The following is an 11,741-nucleotide window of genomic DNA, read 5'->3' as shown; positions in this document are numbered from 1 at the left end:
AGTCTTATTTCACTGGTTTGCAGATATTTAAGGAAATATTGGCTCATTCTAAGAAAAAAAAGTTGTCAAAACGGTAAATCTGTGAGAGCGTAGTTTTAAAGTTCATAAACAAACCCATATCATTTCTACCAGCAGAGTGCATTTCTTTCTGCAGTTACTCATCATCGAAGCCATTGTAGACCTTGAACTTCATGTGGTGCGAAATCTTTCCGATAGATCTACTTACCAGGAATCAAGCGATACATTTGTATATATACGCTGCCGCTTCCTTGGAATACGTTCAGATAACTTATTTTTATACCTTAACTAGAATAAGGCAATGAAAACTCCAGCGACAAGCCCAGTAACTTTAACCAATATTTGTTTTAAAGTCGCCGGAATCAATGACAAACAAACTCTAAACGAAAGACACACTACAAGACAAAGAACACTACACATATGTCAAACATTCGTCATGAGTACTGGCTGGGGTAACGGCTTTGGCGTGCCCAGTGAAATCTAAGATCTCACTTTTAAAACTGCACTCTCACAGATTAAAGGTTTTGACAACTTTTTAAAAAAAAATCCATGGAAACCAGTTATATAAGACTGTTGATAAAAAAAATTCGCTGATTTTTATATCTAAGTTCCATTATTGATATTTCATGAAATTTTCTTAAATATCTTAGATATAAGGTTTAAGCCATAAAACATTAATTTTGAATGGAAATATGGCAATCTGCGATCTGATTTTTTCTTCAGCAATCTTTTATCATTGGTTAGCCGATGTTTACGCAAAAAAATGCTCTTTCCAAGAAAAAAAAAAAACGTTGTAAAACTGTTGTATCTGTGAGTGTGCAGCTTTAACCTGTTTGAGAACGCTCAACCTCACATTTCTTCTAGCATTTATCGACAAGGTTTTTTTCAAATCGCTTGAACTAAGACAAGCATGTTTCGATACATATATTATTTCCGTTTCAAAATGGACGAACTGTCGTCTGCTCGTGAGTAAAAAGTTAGTGACGTATTGATATTGGCGGGAAGGTAATGGGTGCCTGTACACGGGTATAAATGTCTGTCGGTGGTGTGTTTGCGCCGTTCGAGGTTTCAACTTTGCCAGCGTTTTGTTGAGAATTTTGAAGTCCTTCCAAGCCGTCCTCCCGTCATAGGTTTACAGGGTCGTGACCAGCGTTAAATTTAATTGTATTGTATTGTTTTCCTTCACATGAAGTTGAGTTTATTTTGGGAAAGTGGAAAATTCCCCTTTTGGTCTTATATTAAAACAATTCCTTTTTAAGTGTGTCGTTTCGCTTCAGTAAGAAGTCTTTGGTGATACTGACCCATATCCTTGCGCTACTACATCATAAGATCTGTGTCGTTTTTCAGGTGAATGTCTCCATGACGGTATTATTCTGGATTATTTTCTTAATCTGGATTATGGCCCCTACCTGTGATGATGGCGTTGACTACCATCCGGAACAATTTACTAAGCATATATTTTGCATTTAACTGTTTGATATTTACTGCCAATTACAAGCCTATAATACTTATAATTGGTGTATGTTTTGTTATGTGTTGAAGTACGTGTAAGGCCTACGGTGTCTGGTTTATTTGACTATTTTTATCAGGAAATGACTGTTTTAATCACGATGTCATGTTAAATTGAATTCTGGTTCGATAACTGTATTTGGACTTCTGGATACTAAAACTTCAGTTGTCTTTCTTATAGGACCTATATACATTGAACCGTATCAATCTTTACGTACTCACTTAATATAAACATTCATCCTCGTCGGCTTTGAGCCTACGTCCATAATCGTTATTACGTCTCCGAAAACCGCGTACTCAAAAGGGAGGATTTAATCCTAATCCTTTAGGCATATTGATATGTAAGCATGTGCTTTGTATGTAGAAAAAAAGATATTGAGATTTATTTTGGGAGTCTCCCGAGCCAAAACCAATGTCACTTGCAAATATACGAAGACGTTTCAGCTCTATTTGACTGGTTTGTGCATGAAAACGTTACATTTAAAAACAGCTTGAACGACGATTTAGAACTTAGCATAGCATCTTTGCTCATTGAATGTTTATATTCATTGTAAACGTCTTGAAAACTTATAAATTAATTTTTATTATATATATTACTTTCTGGTCTTGAAACGTTTAATGGTTTCGTGGTATTGAGTGTCATTCCCTCCAAGGTAAAGCAGGTAGATTTGTTCTGCTGTGTCGCATTACATACAGGTCAACAACTGCAATTAATTTTCAGTGTCTTTACGCTAAACGCCCATGGAATATTTATTTAACATTTAAAGGCGCACTATATAGCATTTCTTAATGCATTATTTTTTTAAACTCAATACCAAAAAGTATATGATTTGTGTTCAGAAAAATAGCGATATTTTGGCCCTTTTTAATATATGGCCACGTAGCTATTAATTAAAAAATATTGCCTTTTTTATCGGTGCACAAATCATATGTTTGTTTTAGTTTTGGTCATTTAAAGTCAAATGAGTTAAAGATGATAATGCATTATTATAATATTATTATTATTTGCATCAACCTAAAGTGTGCACTCGTCCGCATGCAAAGTGCTATACGATATGTAATATACACGATTGTAATCAGCAAGATTCTAACTCGGTACTTCAGCGAATGTATTGTCCATTGGAGACATAGGGTCAAAATGGTTTTTAGATAACATTCAGTTTGGTAAAGGGGACGTGTTTAAGAGGCCATATTCAACCTGTTCGCTTTTCTTTTAAATTTAAACACGTATCAGCATTATTTACTCATTTAAACTTGAAAGTTGAATTTTTGAAAGTCCTAGTATTTAAAGTCGACAATTTATCAATATATCAAAGTCGTAAAACAAGCAATGCTCGGATCGTTACATGATCATGTTAGATAGTATATATGCGACTAACCCATAAAGCTGAAAATTTTACAAACGTAAACACCAATTTATTCTGCAGTGATAAAAGAAAGAAAATATTCGTGTTTTCAAATCAAATTTAAACAATATTTAAATCAATAGCTAGCCAACTTGTAACAACAAAATGAGAATATATTTAAACACACTGTAGAAACTCTTATACAATACCAGTACACTTTGTTTAGGCATTGTATGCATTTCCATGCTTATTTAATTACACTGGGCGAACTTTCATATAATTGTATTCATCAGTGTATGACATAAAGACAAACATATACACAGAAATGTGTACAACCTACAGAAAATCAGAGAGAAACATATATATCTTAAAAAGTTAACAGTTTACAGTTGAACAAATTTGGTTTATTAAAAATTGAAGTGAACTTAGTTTACTTTAATAAATCAAATAATCGAATACAAAAATCGTTGATTCTGTTCGAGAATTGATTGAGAAATCTTAAGAGGAAGAAGGTAAAATTAATATACTTCCAGTGCCAAATCTTCCACTGAGCTTTGAGATTAAGAGAGACAATTATTGGGTGTGGGGGATATTTATTATAATTTGAATGTGGCTGAATGTGGCTAATCACTGGCTATCGAATCTTGTTGGTGGTGGATCCGTGGTCTAGTGGTAACACACTTGACCACCAATCCAGGGGTCGCAGGTTCGATTCCCCGTCGCATCACTAAAACATACTAATCTTCTTCCGGAAGGGACGTAAAATGGGGGTCCCGTGAGACAGTGCTTTACACTGGTACACGCTAAAGAACTAGGGTAGCTCTAACCAGGGTTACATTCTGTCTGTGCACTATGCTCCAAAAAAAGCCTAAAATGATTAACAATCTTAACGGAGCACTCGCCGAATGAGCAAGGCCCGAGTGCGAGTATAAATAAGCTTACACACCAAATCTTGTTGACGTTTGAATAAACAGGTAAACTGCATCGAACATGGTCTTATTTTGTTTCCTCTGCCAATGTAGTTTTACCTTATAATAAATCGTGAGGCATTCTGTCAGTCAAATCTTCCACAAAGTTTAGCATAAGTTTTCTTTGATCAGTAAAATTAGGACATGAGAAGATTATAAGTATCTTCCATGGTCGAGAGTGTAAAATAGGTTCATCCCGACTCGAGCATAGAGTGTTTTGCGGAAACGAGGTTTACCGAGTTTCCGCAAAACACCCTGCGCGAGGGTCGGGATGAACCTATCGTTCACGAGCGGCTATGGTAGATGCTTTTTCTCCCACCTCAGCTAAACAAAATTAAGTAAAAATGTTTTTTTTCCTGGAACTCTTTTGTGCCTAGTGAAAATAATTGCGTATGAATATGCGATAAATCGTGGTGGTCAAGAATATGCGCGCAGTGATTCAGATTAATAATAATAGTCAAATCGGTCTTTAAATAGTTCTGAGGAGAGTGAAGCATTTTTCCTTGAAAGGTGCGTGAAAACTGTTTTATGGTGACATTTGAAGCGAGAAATAATTAATAACGGTTCTAAATATTGCCATAATACAAGGTTTCCATGATGCTACAGACGACAGTCATCAACAAGGGAGGTAATTACAATGTGGCGGCCATTCAAAAGGAGTTCCATACGGGCATTTTATCTTCGCCCGTGAATTTCTAGCACGGTTGAATTATTGGATCTTATATGAGGTGGGAGAATATAAGTATCTTCCATGGCCGAGAGTGTAAGATAGGTGCATTCCGAACCGAGCGTAGGGTGTTTTGCGGAAACGAGGTTTACCGAGTTTCCGCAAAACACCCTGCGCAAGGGTCGGGATGAACCTATCTTACACGAGCGGCTATGGTGGATGCTTTTTCTCCCACCTCAGTTAAACAAAATTTAGTTAAAATGTATTTTTTTGCTGGAACTCTTTTGTGCTTAGTGAAAATAATTGCGTACGGATATGCGATAATTCGTGGTTGTCATGGATATTCGCGCAGTGATCCAGAGTGTGTTAATGGTCTGATCGGTCTTTAAATAGTTCTAAGAAGAGTGAAGCATTATTTCTTGAAAGGTGCGTAAAAACTGTTTTCTGGTGACATTTGAAGCGAGAAATAATAAACTAGCGTTCTAAATATTGCCACAAGACAAGATTTCCATGATGCTCTACAGACGACATTCTTCAACAAGGGAGGTAATTACAATGTGGTGACCACTAAAAGAAGTTCCATACGGGCATTTTATCTTCGCCCGTAGCATGGTTAAATTAATGGATCTACTTATCTGGGGTGGGAGAAAATGGTTTCCACACGAACATTCATTCTGATAAACTAATAACTAAATAAAAATCAAGTTCATATGCAATGATTTTGCAGGCTATAATATTGGTATAATTAAATTTATAACCAAAAATACCAAAGTAATTGTTATAGTTCAAACATTATAAGAGGATGTCAAAGGCAGTGAACCAATCGCTAACTGCATTTATATCGCTGTTTTCTTCCCGCCATATCCCTGTGCGATTCCTTTGCAAAGCAATGGACCTCTCTCATGGAGACAAAGAGCTGGCCAGACGACATAGTCAACGATGGGACCACATTTGGTGTACGCCTTGTAAACATCAGTGTCGAACCTTGAGCCATGTGTACCAACAGGGCTTAAAACGACAGGCGGATCCTGGATACACATCAACCAACTCAATTGAATGCATTCTTGTAGATAGGGCAGAACTTGGAGATCCATGCATTCTGGTGCTGATTGTTGCAAATGTTCCACGTATTTCTGAATGTAAATTACATGTGATTTGAAAATCTAATTGATTAGAACCATTCTTGTTCTCTTTGTTATCCGGACTACTAATAACAGATTATTTCATCAGATCGAATTATTCAAAATGCAAAAGAAACTTCATGGACAAACCAGCAGCCAAAGCAAACCGTTCCTTGATTAATAGCTAATTTTGAAATCGCTTCAGACAGAGGACTATCAAAAAGAGAAACTTAAACAAACACAATTCAAATATCTAGGTACATCTTTTTAAAAAGGCATAATAAACGCGAAGAAAAAACTAGTGTGAGTTAATGTTGTGTTCTCTTTCATAGTTCGCTTTCACAGATTGAGCTGAGTATCACACCCCTCCTACCTGATACACAGCATGGCCAGTTGGTTCTCCAAGTGACTTGCGACAGTCCTTGAGGCTTTTGATTATTGTCCCAGGTATCTGACAGTCTGACTACAAATACAGAAGAAAATATATTATATGACACATTTTGCAACTGATAAACGTATCTTACAAACGAGAACAATACAACTTCTCTCTTTTCTTTTCACAAAATTTGGATTAATTATATATCTAACTTGAAAGAAGTTTATACACGTGATTCTTTTTTCATGTTGACATTTTTATTTGAATTGCTTTCAAACACATACACTTTTCGTTGAAAACGACAGACATTCCTGTAGCTGTTTCATCTGAATCTTGGACTCGAACGAGCAAAAATTGTTTTAAAGTCGCCGGAATCAATGACAAACAAACTCTAAACGAAAGACACACTACAAGACAAAGAACACTACATATATGTCAAACATTCGTCATGAGTACTGGCTGGGGTAACGGCTTTGGCGTGCCCAGTGAAATCTAAGATCTCACTTTTGGTGTTAAAACTGCACTGTCACAAATTAAAGGTTTTGACAACTTTTTAAAAAAAATCCATGGAAACCAGTTATATAAGACTGTTGATAAAAAAAATTCGCTGATTTTTATATCTAAGTTCCATTATTGATATTTCATGAAAATTTCTTAAATATCTTAGATATAAGGTTTAAGCCATAAAACATTAATTTTGAATGGAAATATGGCAATCTGCGATCTGATTTTTTTTTTCAGCAATCTTTTATCATTGGTTAGCCGATATTTACGCAAAAAAATGCTCTTTCCAAGAAAAAAAAAAACGTTGTAAAACTGTTGTATCTGTGAGTGTGCAGCTTTAACCTGTTTGAGAACGCTCAACCTCACATTTCTTCTAGCATTTATCGACAAGGTTTTTTTCAAATCGCTTGAACTAAGACAAGCATGTTTCGATACATATATTATTTCCGTTTCAAAATGGACGAACTGTCGTCTGCTCGTGAGTAAAAAGTTAGTGACGTATTGATATTGGCGGGAAGGTAATGGGTGCCTGTACACGGGTATAAATGTCTGTCGGTGGTGTGTTTTGCGCCGTTCGAGGTTTCAACTTTGCCAGCGTTTTGTTGAGAATTTTGAAGTCCTTCCAAGCCGTCCTCCCGTCATAGGTTTACAGGGTCGTGACCAGCGTTAAATTTTATTGTATTGTATTGTTTTCCTTCACATGAAGTTGAGTTTATTTTGGGAAAGTGGAAAATTCCCCTTTTGGTCTTATATTAAAACAATTCCTTTTTAAGTGTGTCGTTTCGCTTCAGTAAGAAGTCTTCGGTGTTACTGACCCATATCCTTGCGCTACTACACCATAAGATCTGTGTCGTTTTTCAGGTGAATGTCTCCATGACGGTATTATTCTGGATTATTTTCTTAATCTGGATTATGGCCCCTACCTGTGATGATGGCGTTGACTACCATCCGGAACAATTTACAAAGCATATATTTTGCATTTAACTGTTTGATATTTACTGCCAATTACAAGCCTATAATACTTATAATTGGTGTATGTTTTGTTATGTGTTGAAGTACGTGTAAGGCCTACGGTGTCTGGTTTATTTGACTATTTTGAACAGGAAATGACTGTTTTAATCACGATGTCATGTTAAATTGAATTCTGGTTCGATAACTGTATTTGGACTTCTGGATACTAAAACTTCAGTTGTCTTTCTTATAGGACCTATTGTTTAGGCATTGTATGCATTTCCATGCTTATTTAATTACACTGGGCGAACTTTCATATAATTGTATTCATCAGTGTATGACATAAAGACAAACATATACACAGAAATGTGTACAACCTACAGAAAATCAGAGAGAAACATATATATCTTAAAAAGTTAACAGTTTACAGTTGAACAAATTTGGTTTATTAAAAATTGAAGTGAACTTAGTTTACTTTAATAAATCAAATAATCGAATACAAAAATCGTTGATTCTGTTCGAGAATTGATTGAGAAATCTTAAGAGGAAGAAGGTAAAATTAATATACTTCCAGTGCCAAATCTTCCACTGAGCTTTGAGATTAAGAGAGACAATTATTGGGTGTGGGGGATATTTATTATAATTTGAATGTGGCTGAATGTGGCTAATCACTGGCTATCGAATCTTGTTGGTGGTGGATCCGTGGTCTAGTGGTAACACACTTGACCATCAATCCAGGGGTCGCAGGTTCGATTCCCCGTCGCATCACTAAAACATACTAATCTTCTTCCGGAAGGGACGTAAAATGGGGGTCCCGTGAGACAGTGCTTTACACTGGTACACGCTAAAGAACTAGGGTAGCTCTAACCAGGGTTACATTCTGTCTGTGCACTATGCTCCAAAAAAGCCTAAAATGATTAACAATCTTAACGGAGCACTCGCCGAATGAGCAAGGCCCGAGTGCGAGTATAAATAAGCTTACACACCAAATCTTGTTGACGTTTGAATAAACAGGTAAACTGCATCGAACATGGTCTTATTTTGTTTCCTCTGCCAATGTAGTTTTACCTTATAATAAATCGTGAGGCATTCTGTCAGTCAAATCTTCCACAAAGTTTAGCATAAGTTTTCTTTGATCAGTAAAATTAGGACATGAGAAGATTATAAGTATCTTCCATGGTCGAGAGTGTAAGATAGGTTCATTCCGACCCGAGCATAGAGTGTTTTGCGGAAACGAGGTTTACCGAGTTTCCGCAAAACACCCTGCGCGAGGGTCGGGATGAACCTATCGTTCACGAGCGGCTATGGTAGATGCTTTTTCTCCCACCTCAGCTAAACAAAATTAAGTAAAAATGTTTTTTTCCTGGAACTCTTTTGTGCCTAGTGAAAATAATTGCGTATGAATATGCGATAAATCGTGGTGGTCAAGAATATGCGCGCAGTGATTCAGATTAATAATAATAGTCAAATCGGTCTTTAAATAGTTCTGAGGAGAGTGAAGCATTTTTCCTTGAAAGATGCGTGAAAACTGTTTTATGGTGACATTTGAAGCGAGAAATAATTAATAAGGGTTCTAAATATTGCCATAATACAAGGTTTCCATGATGCTACAGACGACAGTCATCAACAAGGGAGGTAATTACAATGTGGCGGCCATTCAAAAGGAGTTCCATACGGGCATTTTATCTTCGCCCGTGAATTTCTAGCACGGTTGAATTATTGGATCTTATATGAGGTGGGAGAATATAAGTATCTTCCATGGCCGAGAGTGTAAGATAGGTGCATTCCGAACCGAGCGTAGGGTGTTTTGCGGAAACGAGGTTTACCGAGTTTCCGCAAAACACCCTGCGCAAGGGTCGGGATGAACCTATCTTACACGAGCGGCTATGGTGGATGCTTTTTCTCCCACCTCAGTTAAACAAAATTTAGTTAAAATGTATTTTTTTGCTGGAACTCTTTTGTGCTTAGTGAAAATAATTGCGTACGGATATGCGATAATTCGTGGTTGTCATGGATATTCGCGCAGTGATCCAGAGTGTGTTAATGGTCTGATCGGTCTTTAAATAGTTCTAAGAAGAGTGAAGCATTATTTCTTGAAAGGTGCGTAAAAACTGTTTTCTGGTGACATTTGAAGCGAGAAATAATAAACTAGCGTTCTAAATATTGCCACAAGACAAGATTTCCATGATGCTCTACAGACGACATTCTTCAACAAGGGAGGTAATTACAATGTGGTGACCACTAAAAGAAGTTCCATACGGGCATTTTATCTTCGCCCGTAGCATGGTTAAATTAATGGATCTACTTATCTGGGGTGGGAGAAAATGGTTTCCACACGAACATTCATTCTGATAAACTAATAACTAAATAAAAATCAAGTTCATATGCAATGATTTTGCAGGCTATAATATTGGTATAATTAAATTTATAACCAAAAATACCAAAGTAATTGTTATAGTTCAAACATTATAAGAGGATGTCAAAGGCAGTGAACCAATCGCTAACTGCATTTATATCGCTGTTTTCTTCCCGCCATATCCCTGTGCGATTCCTTTGCAAAGCAATGGACCTCTCTCATGGAGACAAAGAGCTGGCCAGACGACATAGTCAACGATGGGACCACATTTGGTGTACGCCTTGTAAACATCAGTGTCGAACCTTGAGCCATGTGTACCAACAGGGCTTAAAACGACAGGCGGATCCTGGATACACATCAACCAACTCAATTGAATGCATTCTTGTAGATAGGGCAGAACTTGGAGATCCATGCATTCTGGTGCTGATTGTTGCAAATGTTCCACGTATTTCTGAATGTAAATTACATGTGATTTGAAAATCTAATTGATTAGAACCATTCTTGTTCTCTTTGTTATCCGGACTACTAATAACAGATTATTTCATCAGATCGAATTATTCAAAATGCAAAAGAAACTTCATGGACAAACCAGCAGCCAAAGCAAACCGTTCCTTGATTAATAGCTAATTTTGAAATCGCTTCAGACAGAGGACTATCAAAAAGAGAAACTTAAACAAACACAATTCAAATATCTAGGTACATCTTTTTAAAAAGGCATAATAAACGCGAAGAAAAAACTAGTGTGAGTTAATGTTGTGTTCTCTTTCATAGTTCGCTTTCACAGATTGAGCTGAGTATCACACCCCTCCTACCTGATACACAGCATGGCCAGTTGGTTCTCCAAGTGACTTGCGACAGTCCTTGAGGCTTTTGATTATTGTCCCAGGTATCTGACAGTCTGACTACAAATACAGAAGAAAATATATTATATGACACATTTTGCAACTGATAAACGTATCTTACAAACGAGAACAATACAACTTCTCTCTTTTCTTTTCACAAAATTTGGATTAATTATATATCTAACTTGAAAGAAGTTTATACACGTGATTCTTTTTTCATGTTGACATTTTTATTTGAATTGCTTTCAAACACATACACTTTTCGTTGAAAACGACAGACATTCCTGTAGCTGTTTCATCTGAATCTTGGACTCGAACGAGCAAAAATCCATGGCATTCTAAAAAAATAAAAAATAAATAAGGTTATTCCATATCCTTTAATGATCGGCCAACGAATTCATTTTTTATCAATCTTAACATCTGAAATATATACTTTTTATGATTTGATTGGTAAAAAGTTTAGCTGATTTAAATAATACCTTCAGAATATCCGAAAGTTGTTTAATGGTCGTTGCCTCATCATGCCATTTGTTGAGACAATCAAATGCATCTGTCCACTGATTGTCATACAGTTCCGAATATCTCTCAGCAAGGTTTGTTGGACGGTTTTTGTCACTAAGATCAGCAATGTTTGGATTTTTGTCTGTTAGTTTCTGACCCAACAGCTTACTTAGTCTAGAAATGTTTAAATATAGGAAAATGTATTCAATCATTATTATTGCACTATCTGCGAAATTGAACTATGATACGTCTGTTAATCATATCATTAAACCATGGGTCATTCAATTGAATGGCTTAACTATTATCTCATTTTTTTTCACTACAAATCTCATTTGACTGCACACGTTTTTTCGACATATTATATTACCTGGTTTTTGTCTCGTCCAACTCCAGTTTTATTTCTCGTATTTCGTGTTCTGCATCTTCTAGCTGTCCTTTTAAGATCTTTTCTTGCGAGATATTATCTGAATTGTTGAATGGTTTTGATTTCAATTCCTCAATCATCCCCTCATACACTCGAATTAAGTTACGCTGTTCAAGCTTCTCCTCTTCAATCTGACCGTTCAGTTTTTGTATATTTTG

General features: G+C 36.3%; 2 protein-coding genes across 2 annotated transcripts in view; both read right to left on the bottom strand.

Moving 5' to 3' along the window:
* Positions 1–5,208: 5,208 nt before the first annotated feature.
* On the bottom strand, positions 5,209–6,354 carry LOC128227564 (uncharacterized). Its single transcript, XM_052938211.1, has 3 exons — positions 6,290–6,354; positions 6,003–6,092; positions 5,209–5,641 (listed from the first exon to the last, which is right to left on the bottom strand). The coding sequence occupies exons 1-3, from the start codon at positions 6,329–6,331 to the stop codon at positions 5,345–5,347; spliced, it is 429 nt and encodes a 142-aa protein (XP_052794171.1). The 5' UTR covers positions 6,332–6,354; the 3' UTR covers positions 5,209–5,344.
* A 3,480-nt stretch (positions 6,355–9,834) lies between these two features.
* The window catches only part of LOC128227562 (uncharacterized), a 3,400-nt gene continuing 1,493 nt past the window's right edge, over positions 9,835–11,741 (bottom strand). The window contains exons 2-6 of the mRNA XM_052938209.1: positions 11,527–11,741; positions 11,138–11,333; positions 10,916–10,996; positions 10,629–10,718; positions 9,835–10,267 (exon numbers count right to left, since the gene is read on the bottom strand). The exon at positions 11,527–11,741 is cut by the window's right edge and continues 622 nt beyond it. Coding sequence (XP_052794169.1) covers positions 9,971–10,267; positions 10,629–10,718; positions 10,916–10,996; positions 11,138–11,333; positions 11,527–11,741 — 879 coding nt within the window. The 3' untranslated portion in view covers positions 9,835–9,970. The remainder of the gene's footprint in view (positions 10,268–10,628; positions 10,719–10,915; positions 10,997–11,137; positions 11,334–11,526) is intronic.

The sequence above is a fragment of the Mya arenaria genome, chromosome 3, assembly GCF_026914265.1.
Source record: "Mya arenaria isolate MELC-2E11 chromosome 3, ASM2691426v1".
Taxonomy (NCBI): domain Eukaryota; kingdom Metazoa; phylum Mollusca; class Bivalvia; order Myida; family Myidae; genus Mya; species Mya arenaria.
This window is presented reverse-complemented; position numbering and strand designations above follow the sequence as displayed.

Excerpts from the sequence above, each read along its gene's own strand:
- LOC128227564 (XM_052938211.1), bottom strand. The coding sequence starts at position 6,331 with ATGAAACAGCTACAGGAATGTCTGTCGTTTTCAACGAAAAGT. Across the intron at positions 6,093-6,289 it reads TGTCGTTTTCAACGAAAAGT|TCAGACTGTCAGATACCTGG; the intron begins GTATGTGTTTGA and ends CTGTATTTGTAG. Across the intron at positions 5,642-6,002 it reads CTGGCCATGCTGTGTATCAG|AAATACGTGGAACATTTGCA; the intron begins GTAGGAGGGGTG and ends ATTTACATTCAG.